Source organism: Balaenoptera ricei, chromosome 2 (genome assembly GCF_028023285.1).
Source record: "Balaenoptera ricei isolate mBalRic1 chromosome 2, mBalRic1.hap2, whole genome shotgun sequence".
Classification (NCBI taxonomy): Eukaryota; Metazoa; Chordata; class Mammalia; order Artiodactyla; family Balaenopteridae; genus Balaenoptera; species Balaenoptera ricei.
Window position 1 is genome coordinate 177,944,115 of NC_082640.1, and position 20,525 is coordinate 177,964,639.

Consider the following 20,525-nt stretch of genomic DNA (forward strand, 5'->3'; position numbering starts at 1 on the left):
AGGAAACTGAGGCACAGGAAGTAGATGACTGCCCAGGAAGTGGGCCAGATCGGGCTTAGGGATGATTGGATCTGGAACAGCCCTAGGAGGACTTCCGCTGAACCCTGGTTTTTAATGGACAGAGAGGCTGCTGCCCAGGGTGGGAAGGATCTTGCCCAGTGACACCCAGCCAGAACACAGAAGAGCGTGCCTGATTCAGGCCCAGATTCTCCCTAACTCCACACACTTCCTCCATCTCCTTTTTCTTGAAATTACTACAGCTCTCACTTTATAGGCCACTTGAGCCTGGAGTTGATTAGCATCTGATTCTATAGTTTTCTAGGCCTGGAGAAGGCTGTTGAATTAGAGCACATGAGAACCCTCAACCTCACGGCACTCACAGACATTTGTCTCGTGGAGTGTTTTGTTATCTTCATTTTGCAGGATGTGAAACGTGAAGCTCGGAGAGGGTCATTAACTTGCTCAAGGCCACATAGCTGGCCAAGCAGAGCCAAGACAGACAGGCCTCTGTGCTTCTGGCCCGGTGTTCTGTGTCCAGGGGGCTGTTCATCCGATAACCACCTCCTGGAGTGGGAGCTTGGCTGCTTCTAAGGGCTGGGCACAGAGGGAGTCAGGGGTCTCAAGCGCAGTACTGTTTCTGGGCTGGAAAGTTCTATGCTGTGCTGCCCTGTGCATTGTTGGGTGTTTAGCAGCATCCTGGATAAAACTAGACCCCAGTAGCCCCTCCCCACCCCCAGGTGTGACAATAAAAAATTGTCCAGGCATTGCCCAGGGTCCCCCAGGACCAAAACACCCCTGTGGAGCTCCCATGTTCAAGGAGGAAGGGCTCAGAGCACGAGACCCACTTGGGAGGCCTCCTTCTTCCTGGTTGACCAGACTTTTCTCATTTCGAAAGGGGTTTGGGTCAAGTGATTCCCATTGGAGTTTGCTCACTGGGGCCAAAGAGTTTAATGGACTCAGTCAGTTTGGGGTGTTCATTCCTCTTGGGTGGGGACCTTGGCAAGGGACCCCAGGATTCTGCTGTGGTAAGTTGTGCGAGGCCTTCGGGAGACCACAGAAAAATCTCTTTAGCTGTCAGCTTGGGAGCTCAGATGCCTCTGTGGTCCTTTGGCTACCAGGAGCTTGATGACCAGCACCTTTAAGAGGCTTAATGACAACAGCCTCTGAGTATCAGGGCCGTTCCAGCTAGACACTCACATGCAGCCTCAGCCCCGAAAAGCCCTCCTTGAGCTCTCGGGGGGGAAGGGGACGGTGGGTTTTGCCAACTAAAGCTTTTAGGATCAGTGAGGGGCCAGAAGATAGAAGACAGGGCTGTGAACCCAGATAAGAAAGGGGAGGAGGTGACAGAAAAGCTAGCAGGGTTATCTGAGGAGTTAATGAATACACCTCAACCTTTCAGAGGAGCAGTTCCAACAATGAGGTCAAGGCCAGGGGTCCACTGGGGAGCAGAGGGGGAGACCTTGGGCTGGCCTCTGAAAATCTGGGGGACAGGCCATCACCGGGGATCAGCTTTCTCCAGCAAGATAGTTAAGTGCTGGGGCATGGAAACTACCAGGCCAGGCCAAAGACTCTGGCTCTGGCTGGAAGTGAAAAGAACAAGGTAAAAAAGGAGAATCTTCTCAATAAAAAAAAATAAAGAAATAAACAACAAAGAAAAAGGAAATAATAGTATCTACCTCAAAACAGAAACAAAAACAAACAAGCGGACGAAAAAAAAAAAGAGGGAAGGATCCTGAGGCAGAGAAGCATTTTAGAGAATGGGGCACGGGGTGCAGTCCCTCCAAGGGGCCTGGTTCCTGCCTTCTACAGGGGGGGAGATGCACAGGTGAAGACCACCAAGGCCATGGGGTTATGTCCAAGCCTGGGGAGGGTGGGAGAAGGAGAAAGGTAACCCCGAAGCAGCCCCGCCCACCAGCCTGTATTATTATAGGGGCCTCCTGTGTGCTGGGACCTTTTTTTTTTTTTCTTTCAGTTAAATATTCAGCTATATTTTCTTCAGGTTGTGGTTACACTTTTTGCCTTTAACTATTTTATAACATTTACTTCCTTCCCCCCCAACTTTATTGAGATTTAATTGATTTATATCATTATGTAAGTTTAAGGTGTACAATGATATTTGGGATTAACATATACACACTACAGTACATAAAATAGATAATCAACCAAGACCTACAGTATAGCACAGGGAACTCTACTCAGTCTTCTGTAATAACCTATATGGGAAAAGAATCTGAAGAAGAATGGGGGTGGTTTGAATGATGTTGTTCTATCCTCCCCACCGACTGTGCTGGGCAGAACAGCAAAGGCTCGACTGCCCGCCTTCGAATCCTGACCCTGCAAATCGGAGCCAAACCTGCCTGTGCCTCAGTTTCCTCCTCTGTCAAGGTGGCCCGGCCTCATGCACCCGTGTCAGCTCAGGACAGGGCTGATGGAGAGCTACTCACTCAGTGCATGGAAATCTCTTCTTCCTCCGGGAGGCTCACTGGGCCGGACTCACCCCACAGGCTGTATCACACTGGCACATGCCTTCGCCTGCTTATAGGGCAGTCTCAGGGCACTGGAATGCTCAGTCCTATGGGGCCCTACCCCCGACACCCTGAACGAAATAAGCCTGGGGAGCCCTACCAGAGCTCAGCCAGTGCCTGATATCATCTGAGGGCCTCGCTGTTCTTCCCTGAAGTGGTCTAGTCCAGCGGAACCGGCAGGTACAAGGCCACCTGGGAGGATGGGGTGATGGGAGCCTTGTGACCATGCAAGACCAAGGATTCATCTCTCCTTGAGACTCGTCTCCCAGAGCTGTTGAGAGGAGTGATTAAAATCTGTCCAGAGCCTAGAACTGTGCCTGATGAATGGTTGACCTTCTTTTTTCTTTTTTAATTTCTTATTTATGTATTTATTTATTTTTGGCCACGCCATGCGGCATGTGGGACCTTAGTTCCCTGACCAGGGATCGAATCCGCACCCTCTGCAGTAGAAGCACAGAGTCCTAACCACTGGACCACCAGGGAAGTACCCCATGGTTAAACTTCAGTAAATGTCAGCTGCCTGAAGTCACCGGGTTTGTCACTGCCAAGGTCCCAGCCCTAGGAAACCTCACACTAGGAGCTGGAATCTGTGTTCTTTGGGCCCCAAAGCCCATTTTTCCAGGCACAGAAGGGAGATAACAGGCCAAGATAACAGGTGCCAAGGCTCAGAGGAATCACATGAGAGAATGACATGGGACCATCCTGATGGAGTTAGAATATTGAAGAATGTCAGGACCTCAAGCGACCTTAATGCTCACATTTTTGTTGGTGATAAAACAGAGGCTCGCAGAGGGGAGGTGATCTCTCTAGCTCCTGGGGCACGTGAGTGGTAGAGCTGAGAGACAAGATCAAGTGAGAGGGGAAGCTAGTCCCCAAAATATTACTTTTGGAATCTGCAGTCTTGATTAATGTTTAATATTTGGTAAGAACCAGCACTAAAAAAAGACACTTTGCACAATCATCCAAAGAAGGAAACGAGTGAGTTAGGTCTCGTTATCCCCATTTTGCAGGAATGGAAACTGAGGCACACAGAGATCAAATGGCCTGCTCAGTGTTTCACGTTCATTAGAAGGCTGATTTGGGATTCCTGGATTCTCTTTACTTTGTTTATACTGCTGTTAGCATTTTCATCCTAACATTGCTGAAAGTCACCTCAGAACTAAAGGAAATTGCAACGATAATATTGATAATACTCAGACCATATTTCAAGGCTATTGACGTCTGAGGACTAAAGAAAAAAATCATTTTTTAAAAACTTAATATGTATTTCTAACTTGCTCTGGTCACTGTGCTCTTTGTGAAAGTCACACCGTGACATTAAAAAAAATTCTCATGGCTCTGGTTTCTCATTATATGATGTTCACGTTGTTCTTAGATAACCAAAGTGATACCTAATAGCAAGGAAGCACCTGACCATGGAAAGGCAGCTTTGCCTTCTGAGAGCAAATGTCCTGGTAATTACCTGACAGCTCCACCTGGGTCAGGCCCTCCCCTGTGGGACTGACCTGCTGGTACCCTGTCTCACGTGACTCAGCCCCACATCCCCCAAATTTCCTGGCATGTGCTCACCACCGCACCTGGGCTGTCTTCCTCTGGCATTTACTTAGCACCCCTTTCTGGCACCTTCTAGTGTGGTTCCCTCCTGAGGGTTGCTCCTCAGCCTTCCTTTTCAGTCTTAGTCATCACTTCAGGCTTGCTTCTTAGGTGAAGACTTCTTTGACTGCAATTTCTCGAATTCTAGTTGTATTAGTTAGAATGGCTGGGTTCCGCTGCAGTAACAAACAAGCTCAGAACCTCAAGGGCTTAACATGGCCAAGGTGATATCTCATTCACTCTATGTGTCTCCTGTGGGACATATGCAGGGGCTCTGCCCATCACGGCAAAACTGGGACCAGGCTGCAGGAGGCTCCAAGTTCCTGCTTTAGTTCTTCCGACTCTAGTTCCTTTGCTTGTTCCTTATGTAACCATTGCTACAGCAAGCAGGACACCAACAGCACCAGTCACAAGACGACTGCTACCATCAGAGTGCCTGCTATCGGCATCGTTCAAGCTTTATTGAACATCCTTATCTTTCCTGCCCAAGTGCCAAACCAGTTGAGTGAAAGGACAAAAATAAGGCCTATGGGGACATATAGCACCTTTGTTTCTGATAAAGCTGATCTTGGAACATGGGGCTTATTTCTGTGGGACAGTGGGCTTCCAGAAACCTGCGCCTGAGTTAGACAGCTCGCACACCCAGAATTGTGAGACTGAGGCCAGGTCTCCCCATGGCCTGACACCCAGCCCACGGACAACTTCTGGGTTGCCCAGGCCCAAAACAAGAGCTGTTATATTGATAGAAATGAGCCATTTCATAGAGTCCAGATGGAAACGCTGCAAAGTAGATACTCTTTTTCACTTTTTACAGATGAGGAAACCGAGGCACAGAGAGGTTGAGGAACTCTCCCAAAGGCACACAGGAGCTGTCTCCTAATATCTCTCATGTTATGCCAGAGTGAGTCTCATACCACCCTGGGCTTCTGGCTGTGTCCTCGCTGGGGAGGGAACCATCTTGGTGAGAGTACCTTTCTCTGACTTCTCCACCCAGGGGCACTCCTTTTGTTCTCCCACGCTAGGCTCAGACTTCATCAGAAGCTGTCCTGGCAGGGCCTGGCTCTGCGGGAGGCCGCGTGCTCCGCCTGCCGCAGTGAGTGTCAATACCCAACAAAGGACAGCAGCAGAAAGGCCCCAGCCTCTAAAGGAGCTCTCAAGCTGTCCACGTTGTTTGTGGATGTTTGTGGATCATTCCTAATGGCTCTGGAAGGGATCTGAAGGTGCACCATCACCACGCAGCCGGGCCTCTAATGATTCTGCACCCAGTTCCAGCGTGTGTGGGGTTTGCTCCACACCAAGCAATTCTCCAACCCCAGCTGGTTGTCTTACAATTCAATTCTGACACCATGTACCTGGGACCAGCATCAGCTACCACAGGTTAAGGGCTCAGTCCTGCAAGACTGCCCCACCCCGTCTTCAGACACCAATCTCAAATCCAGGATGTCACCTGTGCTTCTGACCCACAGGCTATAGATTGGAGGTTCCCATGATCTCCTTCCTTGGGTTCAATTGATTTGCTAGAGCTGCTCACAGAGCTCAGAGAAACCTTCTGTTTACTAGATTACCGGTTGATTAAAAAAGATTAACTCAGGAATAGCCAGATGGCAGACATGCGTAGGGCAAGGTATGGGAAAACTGAGTGGAGCTTCTGCGTCCCCTCCAAGCTCATCTCTCTCCCCAGTCTCCACGTGTTCACCAAGCCAGAGGCTCTCTAAACCCCATCCTTTTAGCTTTTTTGGAGGCTTTATTACATAGGCATGATTGATTAACTCACTGACCATTGGTGATTGAACTCAATCTCCAATCCCTCTTCCCCTCCTGGAGGTTAGAGGTTGGTTTCCCATGGCAACCAACCCCCATCCTTAGGGGACCTGGGGGCTTTCCAAAATCACCTCATTAACATAACAAAACCCACCTTTCTGGTGCTCATCACTTAGGAAAATCCAAGGGTTTTAGGATCTCTATGTCAGAACTGGGATGAAGACCATATATATATATTTCTTCTTATTGATCATGATATCACAGCCTCATTCATTACCCATTATCCACAGCCATAGACAAGTGTTTTTTTTTTTTTTTTTTTTTGAATATTTTGATGACTCCAATTTTTTTTTAGACAAGTGTTTTTTGAGGGTGGGTCTCCTCCCCATCCCTGGGATATTGCAGACACCCAGTAAAAGTTTTCTTTTCCTTGTTGAACTAATGCCCACCCCACGGGCCTGTGGAGAGGATCAAGTGAGCTCCTGGGATGAAAATCAACATGTAATTAGTATCTCCCATTTCTGAATTAGTGTGCATGTGTGAGATGCCAGAAGTATCCCTGACCTTTGTCTTCATTTTATGAATGGATCTCAGATGACCCCACCAGTCAAGGCAGAGCTTGCACATAACCACGAAGGTTCATTTATTTATGCTTAAAATCGAATTGGTATGTCTTTTTCCTGCAGACTGATAGGGAGGTGTAAATGTCCCTTCCACGTTGTCCCTGTCCGAGCCTGGAGCCTGCTTGTGTGTTTCCCTCTCATCTCTCTCAGAGCAGAGCTGGGTCCCTGCCTGGAGGGGCAAACTGGCCTGGACCAGCCCAGAGCCCGCAGCAGCTGTGCTTCAGACGGTGCTAGGGCAGAGAAGTGGGCCCCCTGTGGACCGGGAGGTTGGCATTCTCCCTAAGGTCTGAGACGGATTGGGGAATCTATGGCATTAGGGCAGCCCGGGCTGAAGTGTGAGGGACCTGCCTTCCAGGACTGTGCTGGGCAGGTCTCCCAACCGGCCATCTCCCAGTCTGTACCTTGGGGATAACGATTCCCAGCTGGGTCCTTCAAAGACCAATTCTGAGGGTCAGACCAGGCAGTGGATACATTTTGAAACTCTAAAGAACAGGTAAAGCTGAGGTTTATGGCTGTCCTGCCTGGTTTGTGGCACACTCTTGTCCTCCTTATGACAAGGTTGCCCTGATGCGTTGCCCCCCACCCCCCACCCCAATGAATGGACCCTGTTGGTTCCCATAGGAACCAATGAAATCCCCTCTGGGGCTGGAAGTTTGAATTGGGGCTTTGCCAACCCGAGTCCAGACTAATGTAAGGACAGGCCATTCTTTGATGTGAAATGATGGTATCTTAGGTGAATTCCCTGGACTCTCAGGAATTCCCAGGGGCCTTTGCATCTGACCCTTTACTTCCCCGGAAGCCGGTGTTGGGGAGCATGCCGTGCTGCTTGCGCAAGGCTGTGAGCTCCTTAACCTCAAGCGGGAAGCGCTCCAGAAGATCTGGGGACTGTTTTTCTTGCAGAGGCACCCAGCGCTCCTCACGCTTCGAGGAGGGATTTATCTCTGCCTAAGTCCCACGTGGCCCATCTGGTGTGATGTGGTGAGGTTTGGAGGAACAAGGAGAGCCTCGGAAGCCAGCTCTGCCACTTACCATGACCTTGAACAAGACAGTGAGCCTCTCTGAGCCTCAGTTTCTTCATCTGTAGAACGTGCTGCATATAAGAGCAGAGCAGCTCCACTCCCAACATCACAATCCTCACAGCCATGAGGACTCAATGAGAAAATGCTTGAACGGCCCCTCCCAGGGAGCCAGGCTTAGAGAAGGAGCTCATAAAGGCAGCAAATGTCATCCCTTACACCAGCGCCCTCCTCTGCTGTCCTTTAAAATCCGTTTTAACACTCTGATGTGACCCTCACAGCAACTCAACATAGGTTTTGTAACCATGATGAAGATATTGAGGATCAGAGAGGTTTGGCAACTTCACTAAAGTCACACAGCTGGGAAGTGGCAGATTCTGAACTTGATCCAGGTCTTCAGACCCTCAGGTTTGGCATCATTCTAAGTGCTGGAAGATGTTTGTATCATTAACGGAATCTGTAGAAGTTGGAAGTCTCTAGGCAGAGAAAACTCAAGAGGATAGAGACTTATTTGGCAAACAGTCCAATTGTATCCATTATGTTATGTGAAATTGCACAGATGTGGCCATTTTGACATAAACGGTGTAAATTTGACATGACTCAAGCCTGTTCTTTCGGTGTACATTCATCCCAGTGAGAGGCTAGATGGTGATTACTGGATTTGTGTAGGATGGGGCAGTCCTTCCACGGGACAAGTGTATTTCCGCGAGAGCTCAGGGAGCTGGCTCCTTCAGGCTGGGCTCCAACCAGGCCTCCTGACTGCAGCAGTCCTCCAGCAGGGGCTTGGAGGACCAGAAGGAGTCACGTGGCCCTTAGTGAAAAGGTCTGTTCCTGGGACAGCCTCTGACTGTGGCCCAGGGAGCTGTGGTTTTCCTCCAAAGACCACAGGGAGGGCCCTGGGGTAGGGACAAGGCAAATGGAAATGTGGTCCCTGACACAGCTTAGCTAAGGGAGGGCAGGTGGGGCATGGGGGGTCTGCTCTACTTTCTCTCCTATAGCCAAGGAATCACTGTCGAGACTTTCCAGAGCCCTCTGTGGCACCTTGGCTGTGTGATTAGGGAAGACAAGAGGGCGTAGGGTAAGTGGTCTTGGGGGCCCGACATCCTGGGTGAGTCTGAGCAAGTGAAACAGACCAAGACCTTCGCTCCACTGGGGAGATGAGACCTGCTTCTAGGAGTGGCACGTTTGAGGGTCTTGGAGCAGAGATGGAGTGACAAAGACAGAAGTATGTGCTCCCAGTCCAGCCCCATGGGAAAGGGTCCCTGGAAAAAGCAGCCAGAGCCTTTTGCAGGCAAGACCTGTGAGTGGTCAGGGCTCAAGCCTGGCTCAGGTGACAGTGTGGGACAAGAAGAGGACCTGGTCTTCTCCTTCTGCTGCTGGTGACGCGGCGGCCCAGCGTCCCCGTGTGAGCTGAGGGCTCTGGGAGCGGTGGCAGCCCTGCAGGGTGAGGGGCTCTCACCGGGGGTCGCAGTGAGCACCAGCGGGGGGTGCGGCGCTGAGCAGAGGACCTGGTGGACGCTGGGTGGAGGTGGGGACCACGGGCTGGATTCTGAGCCTGTGCGATTTCCCCCTGGGGGTCCCAGAGGAGACTGGAAAGCCTGTAGCTTTTCCACAGTGACTGGGGAAGGGTCAGTAAGCTGTGGGTTTTAGCCTACATTTCATCCTGGCCTAGCACAGGGCTGGATGGTGTAAATGCTAGTAAACCCTAACGCAGTGCACACTTGAAAGATCACCATGGCCTGGATTTCACACACATCCTGGGGACTTAAAGAGAGACTCAGACGCAAGAGGATGAGGGATTTACACTCCACACACAAGCTTGGGCCGGGTCAGTCATTTTTTAATGCCACGGAGGAAGGGGACCTGGCCTGGAGGGGATAGCTGAACCCAGAGAGGCAGTTATTTTTGGGTGGGATTCACCACCTTTCCCACGAAGAGGGGAGCCTTGGTGCTTTGATCGTAGATGATGAAGAAGAAGGGTCTGTTGTACTCGACTTCCGGGGGAATTGACATGGGGATGGCTTCCATAAACGTGGTCCCCGCAGCTTCTGTCCCTTTCTCATCGATGGTCAGCACAGCCTTGTGCAGCGCCTGCAAAGGGGAGAGCACAGAGGTCCCATCTGAATGGAGACAGGCTGCCGGCCCCCAGCCAGGCCTGGGAGCAAGGCCCGAGGAGAGCCTCGCCCAGGGAGGGGCCCTCTCTGGCCTCTCTCATCGCCTGGCCTGTCCTTCCCCGTCCCCGTCCTCCCTTCCCTGCAGGAGACACACAAGGCATGGCTCTCAAGGCTTTTGTCTGACCCACGAGGGGCCCCTCACCTCTTCCTGACCAGCCTCCTCAACATCCCTGGGAAGGAACCCACCACCTCGGGAGGTAGATTTTCTTGTACTTTGTCTCCTTGGCTCCTCACTTGTTTGTAGACCACATTCTAAACTCCTTGGGGACCAGGGCTTTGATGGGGACCTTCACATGCCTCATCCCCACCCAGGCACTCAGCTCACAGGCAGTCACTGAACTGCAGTTGTTTCTCTGGGCACCTGTAACTCTCCTGCGTAAATGGCATCTTTGGTCGAAATCACTCTGTAACTCAGACTCAGTGATTCACCAGTAGCTCCTGGTGTCACAGGCGCAGGGCCAAAGGTCCTCTGCAATCCCTGAGCCTAAACCTCTCTCTGTAAATAGGGGTTTATCGGGACCCAAAGAAGGGAAGTCCTCGGCCAAGGATGAGACAGAGGGTGAGTGACACAACCTCAGAGGAGGTCCTTAAATAAAACGCACCAAGCATGTGAGGCCACCTCTTCCCCTCCATCATCCGACCACATTGCTGTCTTGGTGGAGCGATGGCATTCCTCAGGGACCTCAGTCTGCAGGTGTGCCTGTGTCCCTCTGTCCCTTCCTCAGCCTCACCCTTGAGCTGCAGCCCCCGTGCACATTCTGACCTACAGAGGTCAAGGACTCACTCACCTTGGACAGCTTCAGAGGCACTTCCTCAGTGATCCCTGAGAGGTCAGCCCCGTTGCTGAAGACCTTGGTAATGCCCAGTTTACCCAGGAGAGTTTTCAGATCGTAGGTTCCAGAAATGGACAGTTTGGGCAAGTGTAAATTGGCAGAACTGTCACGATGGTTAGAAAATAAAAAAGTTTCACAGAATTGAAAGTGTTTCCTTTTCTGGTTGTTCCTCCCACGCGGTCCCCTATCCCCCTGCGCATGCAAGGATGTGAGGTCAGCCTTGGTTTATTCTACTTTTAGTTCCTCTACACGTGGGGTCAGAGAATGTTAGAATCACAGGGATCCTCTTGTCCTGCAAAGCCTCTCAAATGCCACCTCCTCTGATAAGGCCTCCTGGGGGATCCAGGGTGTCCTCTGGAAGGACTGTGCACACTGCTTCCCTGCAGGGTTTGGTCACCCCTCAGACTGGGACTCCTCTGGACCGTGGAGCGCGGTAGCAGGTCCTGAGTGACATCTGTTCAGTGAGTGATGAGTACTTCTTTGTATTTTTGTTTTATATTGTATGTAATAAAATAGCTCATCCAGGCATGGGCATATTTACAAATACAGAGACATGCACTAATTTGGGGTGCATGACGGGGACCAACCACACTCATCTAGTGACAGAGGATCCAGAACCGACCGGCGTCAAACGTGTCCTGGACTTTCCCGCTCTGGGCCTTTGCTTTTCCAGCCTCTCTGCGCAGGCTTTCCCCTTGTCTTGCCGTGGACTTTCTGTCCTGAAACTCCACACTCAACTGCCACCTTTGCCAGGAAGCCCAGCTCTTCCTTCTGGGTTTGCCCACAACACGGGTTGGCGTTCCTCCCCCTGCACGGGGCACTGGCCACCGGGAAGGGGCAGTGTCCCGGCTGGGGAGGAGGTCCTCAGGGGCAGGACTTTCACTCCTCACCCCTGGGCACCGTCCCTCCCACGGAGCCCGGCTGGTACTACCCGCACAGATGCTGGCCTCTGTTGGAGGCACAAGGTCACGCACAGTGGTCACGGCCATGGGATGTGGGTCTACCCCCCACCTTCAGGCTGGACCTATTGTGGCAGCTCCTGGACTGGCCTCTGGTTTGGGAAGTCACCTTGTGTATCTCTTTTCCAGGACCTTGGCGAGAAGCTCCTTGGTGAGCTTGTCCTCCAGATGCTGCAGTTTCCCCTGGTCAGGCAGGATGAAGAGGGCGGTGGCGTTACCCACGTAGTCCATCAGCAGCACCCAGCTGGCGAGGTTGTCGCAGTAGTGGAGGTCATACATGCCCAGGCGGTTCATCATGGGCACCTTCACGGTGGTCTCCTCGTCCACGTGGAAGTCCCTCTCTGTGGTGTGCTCTGCCTCAAAGGGCTTCTCCCATTTTCCTGGAGAGAAGGGACAGCAGACATCAGCCAGGGGTGGGAGAAGGTTTAATAATGGTGGTAGAATAAAGGAGCCCTGAGCCTCCTGGTGAGATACTTCTCTCTGAGCCTCAGCTTCACCATCTATAAAATGGGGCTAAAGCGAGCAATCAGTCTACAGAAAGGTATTCTGGGAGGATAATGCAAGACTGGAGCAGGATCCAAAATTTCAATTTTGTAGAGGCTAATAAGTGGTAGAGGAAGGATTTGAATCTTGGTCTTTCTGACTCCAAAGGTGTCACTGTTTCCTCTATACTCGAGTTGTCAGAAGCGTGTTCCAGGAAATCCTATTTCCTCTGTACACTCTGCCAAAATTTGTTTTTCTGGCTCTCTATTTTGGGAGACATTGCATATCATACACCCCTCCCAGGTAGGGATTTACAATGCACATTAGGACATTTAAGGTTCTGAAAAGTCCTGCAGAGACGATGATACTTTGACTGTTTACTCCATAGTTCCCTAACCCTATTTGATCGCAGAAAGTTTTAGTGGTCATGTGTGGAAAATTGGATAACACGTGCAGAGATGCATGGCTATATCCCATTCTGCACTGCCAGGAAAGTTAAGAACTGAGTGTTTGAGAATATTTTCGGGGTGTTTCTGTTTCAGGCTGGTTGTGCGGCCTTACCTTTAAAGAATATGTAATTCACCAGAGCAAAAACTGTGTCTTGGTCAAGATCATCTACCAAATCCACAATTTTTCCTTGGCTTCCCTTCTCTACATAATCGTTGATCTTTTTCTTGGCCTCTTCAGCATCCCTGAAGTTGATGGAGAAGGCTTCGGAGTGGTACAGGTTCTTGACATCCTCCAGAAACTTACTGACTAGCTTCGCGCTCTCGTTGATGAACAGGCCATTGCCAGTGGTCAGCTGCAGCTGGTTGTCTGGCTGGTTGAGGGTGTGGAGAAGATGCTGGAAACCTTCGTGGATCTCAGCCTCTGTTCTTGCAGTGAGGTTGAAATCTAGGCCCTCCAGGATCTCGGTGTGAGTGTCACCCTTGGTCCCCAGAGAGAGCATCGCAAAGGCTGTGGCGATGCTCACTGGGGAGAAGAAGATGTTGGTGGCGTTGGACTCATGGGCCACTTGGCGGTACACAGTGAAGGCGAAGTCGACCAGGTTGGGGGCGATCTTGTGGCAGGCTGCTTCCTGGTGGTGCTCATGATCGTGCTGGGATGCATCTGTCTCCTGGACAGCGTGTCCCTGGAGACCCTCAGCCAAGGAGATGGGGACCAGGCAGCACAGGCCTGCCAGCAGGAGGAGGCCCCACGTGATGGAGTATGCCATTGTCCTGCAAGAGAGAGAAGGGTACCACACCCGGGTCAGGCCACACGATGAGTCCCTCGGCCACCGACTGACGCCATGTCAAAGCAACCACAGTATATCGAGCGTCTATGTGCCAAGCACCTTCCTACATCAGCATCATTGAAAGACTCAGAACAACAGCAAAGACTTTATGGCGATTACCATACACCAAGTTCCGTTCTAAGCACTTTACTGTCTTATCTCACCGCATTCTGGTAACAGTCCTGTGAGGTAGGTCAGGCGACAATCCTGGGCTTACAGATGAGGAGACCAAACTCCTAGAGGTTAAGTCACTTGTCCAAGGTTCCAGAGCAGTAAAGTAGCAGGACCAGAATCACACCCCCAGGTAGCCTGGGTCTGGAGTCCACGCTCTCGATGGTTCCACTAACATCTGCCATGACCCCGAGGTGTAAGTGCCACAGCCCCTACTTTGCAAAAGAGGAAGCTGAAGCACTGGAAGTAGATGATTGCCCAGGAAGTGGGCCAGATCGGGCTCAGGGATGATTGGATCTGGAACAGCCCTAGGAGGACTTCCGCTGAACCCTGGTTTTTAATGGACAGAGAGGCTGCTGCCCAGAGTGGGAAGGATCTTGCCCAGTGACACCCAGCCAGAACACAGAAGAGCGGTGAGGGAACCCAGCTGGGAGGCCACACCCCCTTAACACTCACAGCGAACCTCAGCCCCTAGTAGACTTTCCTGAGCTAGAGGGCTGCCCTCAGAGTGAGTCCATGGCCTCAGACGCAGGAATGGGCTGCAGTCAGCTTAGCTGCTCATCTTGCTCGCCACCTGTGTCCCAGCTCCGCGCTCAGCATGGACGTGCGTGTTAGAGGTCTGGTTCCTTCAGTCAAGTGGGGTTTGTTTGGCGGGGCAGGGGTGGGGTGGGGTGGGTAAGATTTGAAAAAGCATCCCTTTTCTGTTCAGACAGACCTGGGTTCTAATCCGGGTCTCTGTCACTACCAGCTGTGTGACTTTGGCCGAGTCATTTAGTCTCTCTGGTCCTCATTTTGTCCCATGTAGAAAGTAAGATTGTTGGGAGAACTTAGTGAAATAAGTCTAGACACCGAGCCTTACACTGAAGGCATCTGAGAGAGATTACATTGAGGGGAGGCTGGTAGGGGTGCAAACTAGAAGTCTTCTGAGGATGGCAGGGAGGGAGGTGAGTTCCATGGCTGGGGGGAGACAATAGGGAATGGCAAAACTTGTGGCTGACCCAGCAAGGTCAGGCTCTATCTAGTGATAGTCAAAGTCACTGTCACCCGCAGCAACACAGGGCCAGTTCCGCCCCACAGATCTCCCTCTGCTCCATATAGATCCCAGCCTTGGGCCACTAGGCTGAGACCTCCTAAGTACAACCCGCTCTCTTCCCAGATGGAGAAACTGAGGTCCAAGCAGAGGAGAAGGGTGTGTCTGCTGCTAGCTATCAGTCATATAACTGAAACCATCACTTTAATAAAATACAAAGACAAAGGAGCCCTTGAACTTGGCATATGAGAACCTGAGGGGAAAAAGTTGGAAATAAGGAATGCTGGGTTTCATCTACCCCTTGGACTTTTAAAAGTTTCCTTCCAATGAAACAACAGGATGAAGCACAAAACTGGCTTCTTTCCACCACCTTTCTTTCTGGCCTTCAAACCTCTAACTTATCCAAATAGAGCAGACCACGCATTACGTAATACTTGTTTATATTTTTCTTAAACTAGCCAGTGGTTTTAGAGCTTATGATGGTGCTAAGATTAGTTCTGTATATTTCCATTGCCCTTGGATTTCTCTCTACTTCTCCACCAGATTTTGCTGTGGTCCTTCATGGTTTATGGAAACTCCCCATCTTTGCAGGGCGCAGAGATCATGAGGGATTTGGGCTTCTGCAGGGTGGGGACACTAAGTATGCTGAGTGGCCTCAGGGCCAGAGGCCGTGGCTTCTAGTCCTGACAGGGCCACTTCTGTCCACTTGGCCTTGGGCAAGCATCTTCTTGCCCTGGGGCCTCATTCTCACCAGCTGTATAAATCGAGGCGGGGGGGGGGGGCGGGGATCTAAATGAGGTCCTGTGTACCAACGCTGGATTTTTAATTAGAGGGGTATCTGGCTTTGGTGGAACAACAGGGACTGAGACTTCCCATGGGGGATGGGATGCGGTGCCCTCCTGCTGAGAGGGTTGCTGGCCTTAGGAAGGCAACAAGGCTGCTGTGGAGCTACAGCTGGGGTGAGCACATCCCCGGCCCCCACCCAGTCCATCTGCCAGGGGGTTACATCACCTACTCTGGCTTCCTCCTTTGACAGTAAACGGCCTGAGACCAGGAAAGGGTCAGGGCCTTGCCGAGGCCACACAGTGAGTCAGGGGCAAAGCTGGCTTGAGCAAGCCTTGGTTTTCCCACCACTCGAACTGCAGATGGGACAGTATGTCACCAGGTCTCAGACCCTGTAAATGTCAGAGTTAGGTCCTGAGGACTCTGACGTTGACCTTGAGCCCCTGTTGGCTTCATTTTGCCTCTCAGTCTGTTCCTTACAACTTCGGGGGCCTAAGACTTCTCTCTCCTCACCCTTCTGTCAAAGGCAGCACCCCACACCCCCCAAATTCTAGTGCGGGAACCAAATGGAGATGAGAAAGTAAATGGTGACGTGCCCAGAGGTGTAGGGACCAAACTTTAAACCAACAGAATGAAGATGTCACAGTGACACTTCTGGAGTCTGGGGCAGGTCAGGGAGAGTCAAGTGAGCTGTCCCTTTGCCTCATCTCATGCCATTTCCCCCAGGACATAAAATGAGTGACCAAGAGCAACCTAGTGGGGTCCAGGGAAGTGACTGTGGCCTCAGGTCACAATCTGCTGACACCTGGCACTAAATAAGCTCAGGTGTGACCCAGCCCCGCCACTTACAGGCGAGTGGCCTTGGGCAAGTGACTTCACTTCTTTGAGCCTCGGCTTCCTGTAAAGTGGAGAAAAGGATCTCTTGAAGGGCAGATGTGAGGAACGAACAAGGTGATGGGTGGGCGGGCACCGAGCAGGTGTGGAAGGCCTCCCCGTACCTGTGCACAGGTAGGATTCAGGCTTGAGAATAGGCAGATTTCTTCCTGGCCGGTTGCCACACTATCCAGGACCAGAGAGGGAAATGCTGATCAGCAGATAATGGCCTCTGAGTTTGGAATATGTTCAATTCAATTCTCCAAGTCTTTAATGCCTATTAGCTGCCAAACCCTATTCCAAGCAAATGCTATCACCAGCATCCTCTTCCTCCTCCTCATCACACTGAGTAAACAGCAGGCGTTTCCCATGCACTCTCTCATATTATTTCTTCATTTTATAGATGGAGAAATTGAGGACTACAGAAGTTAAGTAAATTACTGAAAAAGTCACAGAGCTGGTTGCTTACAGAACTGATTTTTTTTTTTTTTTGGCCATACCGCGCGGCCTGCGGGATCTTAGTTCCCTGACCAGGGATCAAACCCACGACCCCTGCAGTGGAAGCACGGAGTCTTAACCACTGGACCGGCAGGGAAGTCCCTACAGAACTGAATTTAATCCTAGGTATTTCGATTTCTGAATCTGGCATTTAACCCTTCTCTGTGTATAAAACTGAAGGCAGAGGCCTTGGAACAGAAAACTCAGAGTTGGCCTGGCTAAATGAAGAGGGGCGACATCACTTTGTGGCTAAGATCAGAGGCTACGAGTCCAGAATGCCCAAGTTCAATTCACTATCAGCTGTGTGACCTTGGACAAGTTACTCAGCCTCTCTGAACCTCAGTTTCCCAGAGATGATAAGGGTGTACTTACCCCATGGAGCTATTATGCAAATGAAATAGGTGCAAAGTGCCAAGAAATGCCTGGCATGCAGTCAGCTCTCAGGAGGCATCAGTCGTTACTGATACTGTGAATCTTTCAGAGCCCTCTCGGGGAGTCTGATTGCCTTGGCCTTGGTCATCTCTGTAGGCCCCATCTCCAAAAACCAATGATGGAAAAATCATATCCTTCCTAAACTCCAGAGATCAAGGCCAGTGGGAGTGGGGTGGGGTCAGGGGGACAAAGGTTATCTATCCTTTACCCAAAAGGACAGAGAGGTTGAGCAACTTTCTAGGGTCACCCAGCATGAGAAGGGGCTCAAGGCCAGCCCAGGCTTCCCATTCTCCAGCTGGTGCCTGAGGCCAGAGGGAACCATGTTGGCAGTGGACCTGGGGTCGGGAGCGGGGATTCCAGAGCGAGGCGGCCTGAGCTTGAGCTTACATGGTGTGTGATTGGGAACAAGTGATGAACCTCCCCGTCCCGGACGTCCTCGTCTGTAAAAGGGGAGCGCCATGGTGACCACGTCAGAAGATTGCCATGAGGCTTCAGTAGAAGCTGCCTGGCCAGAGCGAGGGCTCAGGAATACAGCTCAAAGCCCCCCGATGACGGTGCCCGTCCCCAGCTTCCCATCTTCTGCTGCGTACGAGGACGCCCAGAGGCCCACAGTGCACAGGGGGGCCCAATTTGGTACCTCCAGGCTGAGACCTGGTGCGGTCCTGTTCTGGGCATTTCTGGAGAGGATGGAGGCCTGAGGAGCAGCTGAAACTCTGGGCTTCTGGTCTGGCTTGGCCTCCCTACCAGGTCCCTGCGTGAGCCTGGGCTCCGCACTGTCCCCCTCTGAGCCTTATCTTTCTCATCTGTAGAAGCGGAAAAAGATACACACCCGAGCGGTAGGGGAGGTGCTGAGACCTACAGAAGACAACCTACGGGAAAGACACAGAAGCTGTGCCAGCAGAAATGTACTCCTTCCTCAGTCCCGGGACGCCAGAGCCAGCCCCCCATTTCCACTTCTGCCCACAGAGGGCCAGTTTAATCACCGGAAGGTATTGGGGCGGCCCTGGACAGGCTTGGGGAGCAGGAAATGACCCCCAGGGCTGCTGTTACTATGACAACAGGAGGCCAAGCCCCAGCCCTCTCCATCCTCCTTGCAGCCCCAGGGCCTTCCCCGGGTAGCGCAGGGACCCGGAGGCCTCTCTGGAGGCTCTTGCCAGTGGAAGGCATACTTACGATTCACTGTCCCAGGTCGGGGCTGGTGACCACGGCTGGGGAGACAGAGCCCTGTCCTTGCCTGTATTTAAGCAGTGGATCCAGAGGGACGATGAGGGAGGCTGCTGGTGAATATTAACCAAGGTCACCCCAGTTATCAGAGGAGTAAACAGGGACTAAGTTCACTGACAGGACGCTGAGCCTCCTGACCACGCTGCTCATATGTGCTCCTCCCGGGCGGCGTGCAGCCCTCTGTTCCGTATACCAAAGGGAGTCTTTGTGCCCGGCTCATAAACCACAGCATCTGTCTCCAAGCTGGCGGGGCATGTGACTCACACGCTTTGGGACGGCACGACTTTGCTGGCCGGTGCTCCCACTGGGGGGTTCTCAGTGGCTGCCCCACTGGTAGCAAGAGCTACCATTTATAGAGCCACCTTGAAAGGCCCACTGCTGAAGATGCAGGGGGTGAAGTAGGTTATGAGTCCAATTGGCAGATGGGGAAACTGAGGCCCAGGGTGAAAGGCTGCTCATCCACCCAAAGTCACCAAGCCAGATACAAAACCTCTCTCGACTTCCCTGGAAAGAAAGTGGGGCTTGACCGCTGTTGATACAGCCGCTTAAGGCTGGTATGGGTGGCCGTGGGCAGAGGCTGGGAGTCAGAGAGTAAATCTATGAAGAGCTGTGCAGCCTCAGGCAAGCTGCACCATCTCTCTGAACCACGAGGTATTTTTGTTTGCATCGTAGGGCTTTGGAGGTCCCACTTCCTAGCACGGTTGTCAGTGATACACAAGATCACTTATGTAAAGCGCCGGGCACACGCTAGGCTCTTGATTTTGGTCTGCACAGCCCTCTGTTCAGACCTTCTCTCCAGGCTTCTCCGGGCAGGAAGAGGCTTAGTTCCTGGCCAGCCTCAGGCCCATGTCTGTTTCCCCTGGGTGTGGCTTCTGGCAGACTAATGTGATCCACAGGCTGTCTGAATTTTCCTTGGGACTGTTGCTCCGTGCAGGAGCTACTGCAGGCTTTTGGGGGCACTGGTGGTGCTTGGGGGTGTTGGTGCAGGGTTGAGGCCAGTGGGGCCGTACTTGACCCTGATCCATTTAAAAACCCAAGGCAGTTGGCATCACACTGTGTGCACCGTCCCACGCCCCATTGGCAAGCAGTGGGTATTTTTGAGTTGAGTGGATATTTGTTGAGTCAGTGGACAAGCACGTCTTTGTCCTTCTCTCGTTCCCCCGGTCCCAGCTGTGGGACTCCGCCAGGTGAATAGCCTGTAGGCTCCTCTAGCTCACAGGGTCAGACCAGGGAACCCAGGGCCCCCATTCATTGGCTGTGTGATCTCAGGCAAGCTGTTTAACCTCCCTGTGCCTCAGTTTCCCCATCTGTAAAATGGGGATGGTGACAGTTCCTACCTCGCTGGACTGCTGCGAGGATTAAATGCAGCAGTTTCAGGTAAGCTCAGGGCCCAGCACGGTGAGCCCACTATGATGTTGGCATCCCCATGGCAGTGGGTCTCGCTGGTGTCATTCTGGGTGGGCGGGTGGGGGGGAGCAATCCAGGAGCTTCCCTCCAGGACTCCCTCATTCAGTACTGTCAGTACCCCCTGTGAGGGGAGTATGTACCACCCCTCATATAGAAGCAGAAATGAGCTCAGGAAGGGGTGGACTCCCCGCTCCCATACCTCCCGACTCCCCGGTTCCACAGTCTGGCTTCAGAACCCTGACTCTTTCCCCTGAGCTGGCTGAAGGGCCATCTCTCCCAGGGCTCTACATCTGCCCACAGCTTGGAGACCTAGGGTGTGGTGAGGTGAGACCTGCCCTCTGTACCTTCTGGGCATTTCTTCCCCTCTCCATGCCTCAGTTTCCACATCTGTGCAATGGCCTCCTTCCACGCCCGGCTGCCCCTCCCAGCTCTCGCACTGAATGGGCGAAGGCAAGCACCCAGGCTGTCGCCAGGTGCGACAACCCTTTCAGCCCGGTGGCTTGGGGCTGGTGGGAAGGTGCTGCCCCCTCTCCAACCCCCCTACCTTCAATTCCCAGTTCCTGCAGTGGAAGGAACTCCTCCTCCCCCTGGGGCTCCTGGCTGTAGCGTGGAGGCTGTGTGCCCCTGAGTGCAGCGCCTGGGCTCTGCCAGCACAGGAGGAAGGAAGCTCTGGGTGGCTCAGGCAGCAGGTCTGGGAGGGGCAGGGACCTGGGGCAGGAAGCTGCCTTGCACAAAGCTGCCAGGAGCCGGGCAGATGACAGACTGCCCTTCACGGCCCAGGCAGTCCTGTGTGTCACCTGCTGTCCCTGCTGTGTCTGGCTGTGTGACCCAGGATCACCCAGTTTCTTTGAGCCTCTGTAGGCG

At 52.3% G+C, this 20,525-nt stretch overlaps 1 protein-coding gene across 2 annotated transcripts; it reads right to left on the reverse strand.

The window, feature by feature from the left end:
- Positions 1–9,337: 9,337 nt before the first annotated feature.
- On the reverse strand, positions 9,338–20,286 carry LOC132360746 (alpha-1-antitrypsin-like). 2 transcript variants are annotated; one of them, XM_059915833.1, is made up of 5 exons: positions 20,206–20,286; positions 12,529–13,187; positions 11,594–11,864; positions 10,481–10,628; positions 9,338–9,609 (listed from the first exon to the last, which is right to left on the reverse strand). In XM_059915833.1, the coding sequence occupies exons 2-5, from the start codon at positions 13,181–13,183 to the stop codon at positions 9,418–9,420; spliced, it is 1,266 nt and encodes a 421-aa protein (XP_059771816.1). In that variant the 5' UTR covers positions 13,184–13,187; positions 20,206–20,286; the 3' UTR covers positions 9,338–9,417. The 2 variants fall into 2 exon arrangements, with proteins under 2 accessions (XP_059771816.1, XP_059771815.1); XM_059915832.1 differs by lacking the exon at positions 20,206–20,286 and adding an exon at positions 18,204–18,426.
- Between the last annotated feature and the right edge of the window lie 239 nt (positions 20,287–20,525).

Excerpts from the sequence above, each read along its gene's own strand:
- LOC132360746 (XM_059915833.1), bottom strand. The coding sequence starts at position 13,183 with ATGGCATACTCCATCACGTGGGGCCTCCTCCTGCTGGCAGGCCTGTGC. Across the intron at positions 11,865-12,528 it reads GAATTACATATTCTTTAAAG|GAAAATGGGAGAAGCCCTTT; the intron begins GTAAGGCCGCAC and ends CCTTCTCTCCAG. Across the intron at positions 10,629-11,593 it reads CTGGAAAAGAGATACACAAG|TTCTGCCAATTTACACTTGC; the intron begins GTGACTTCCCAA and ends CCATCGTGACAG.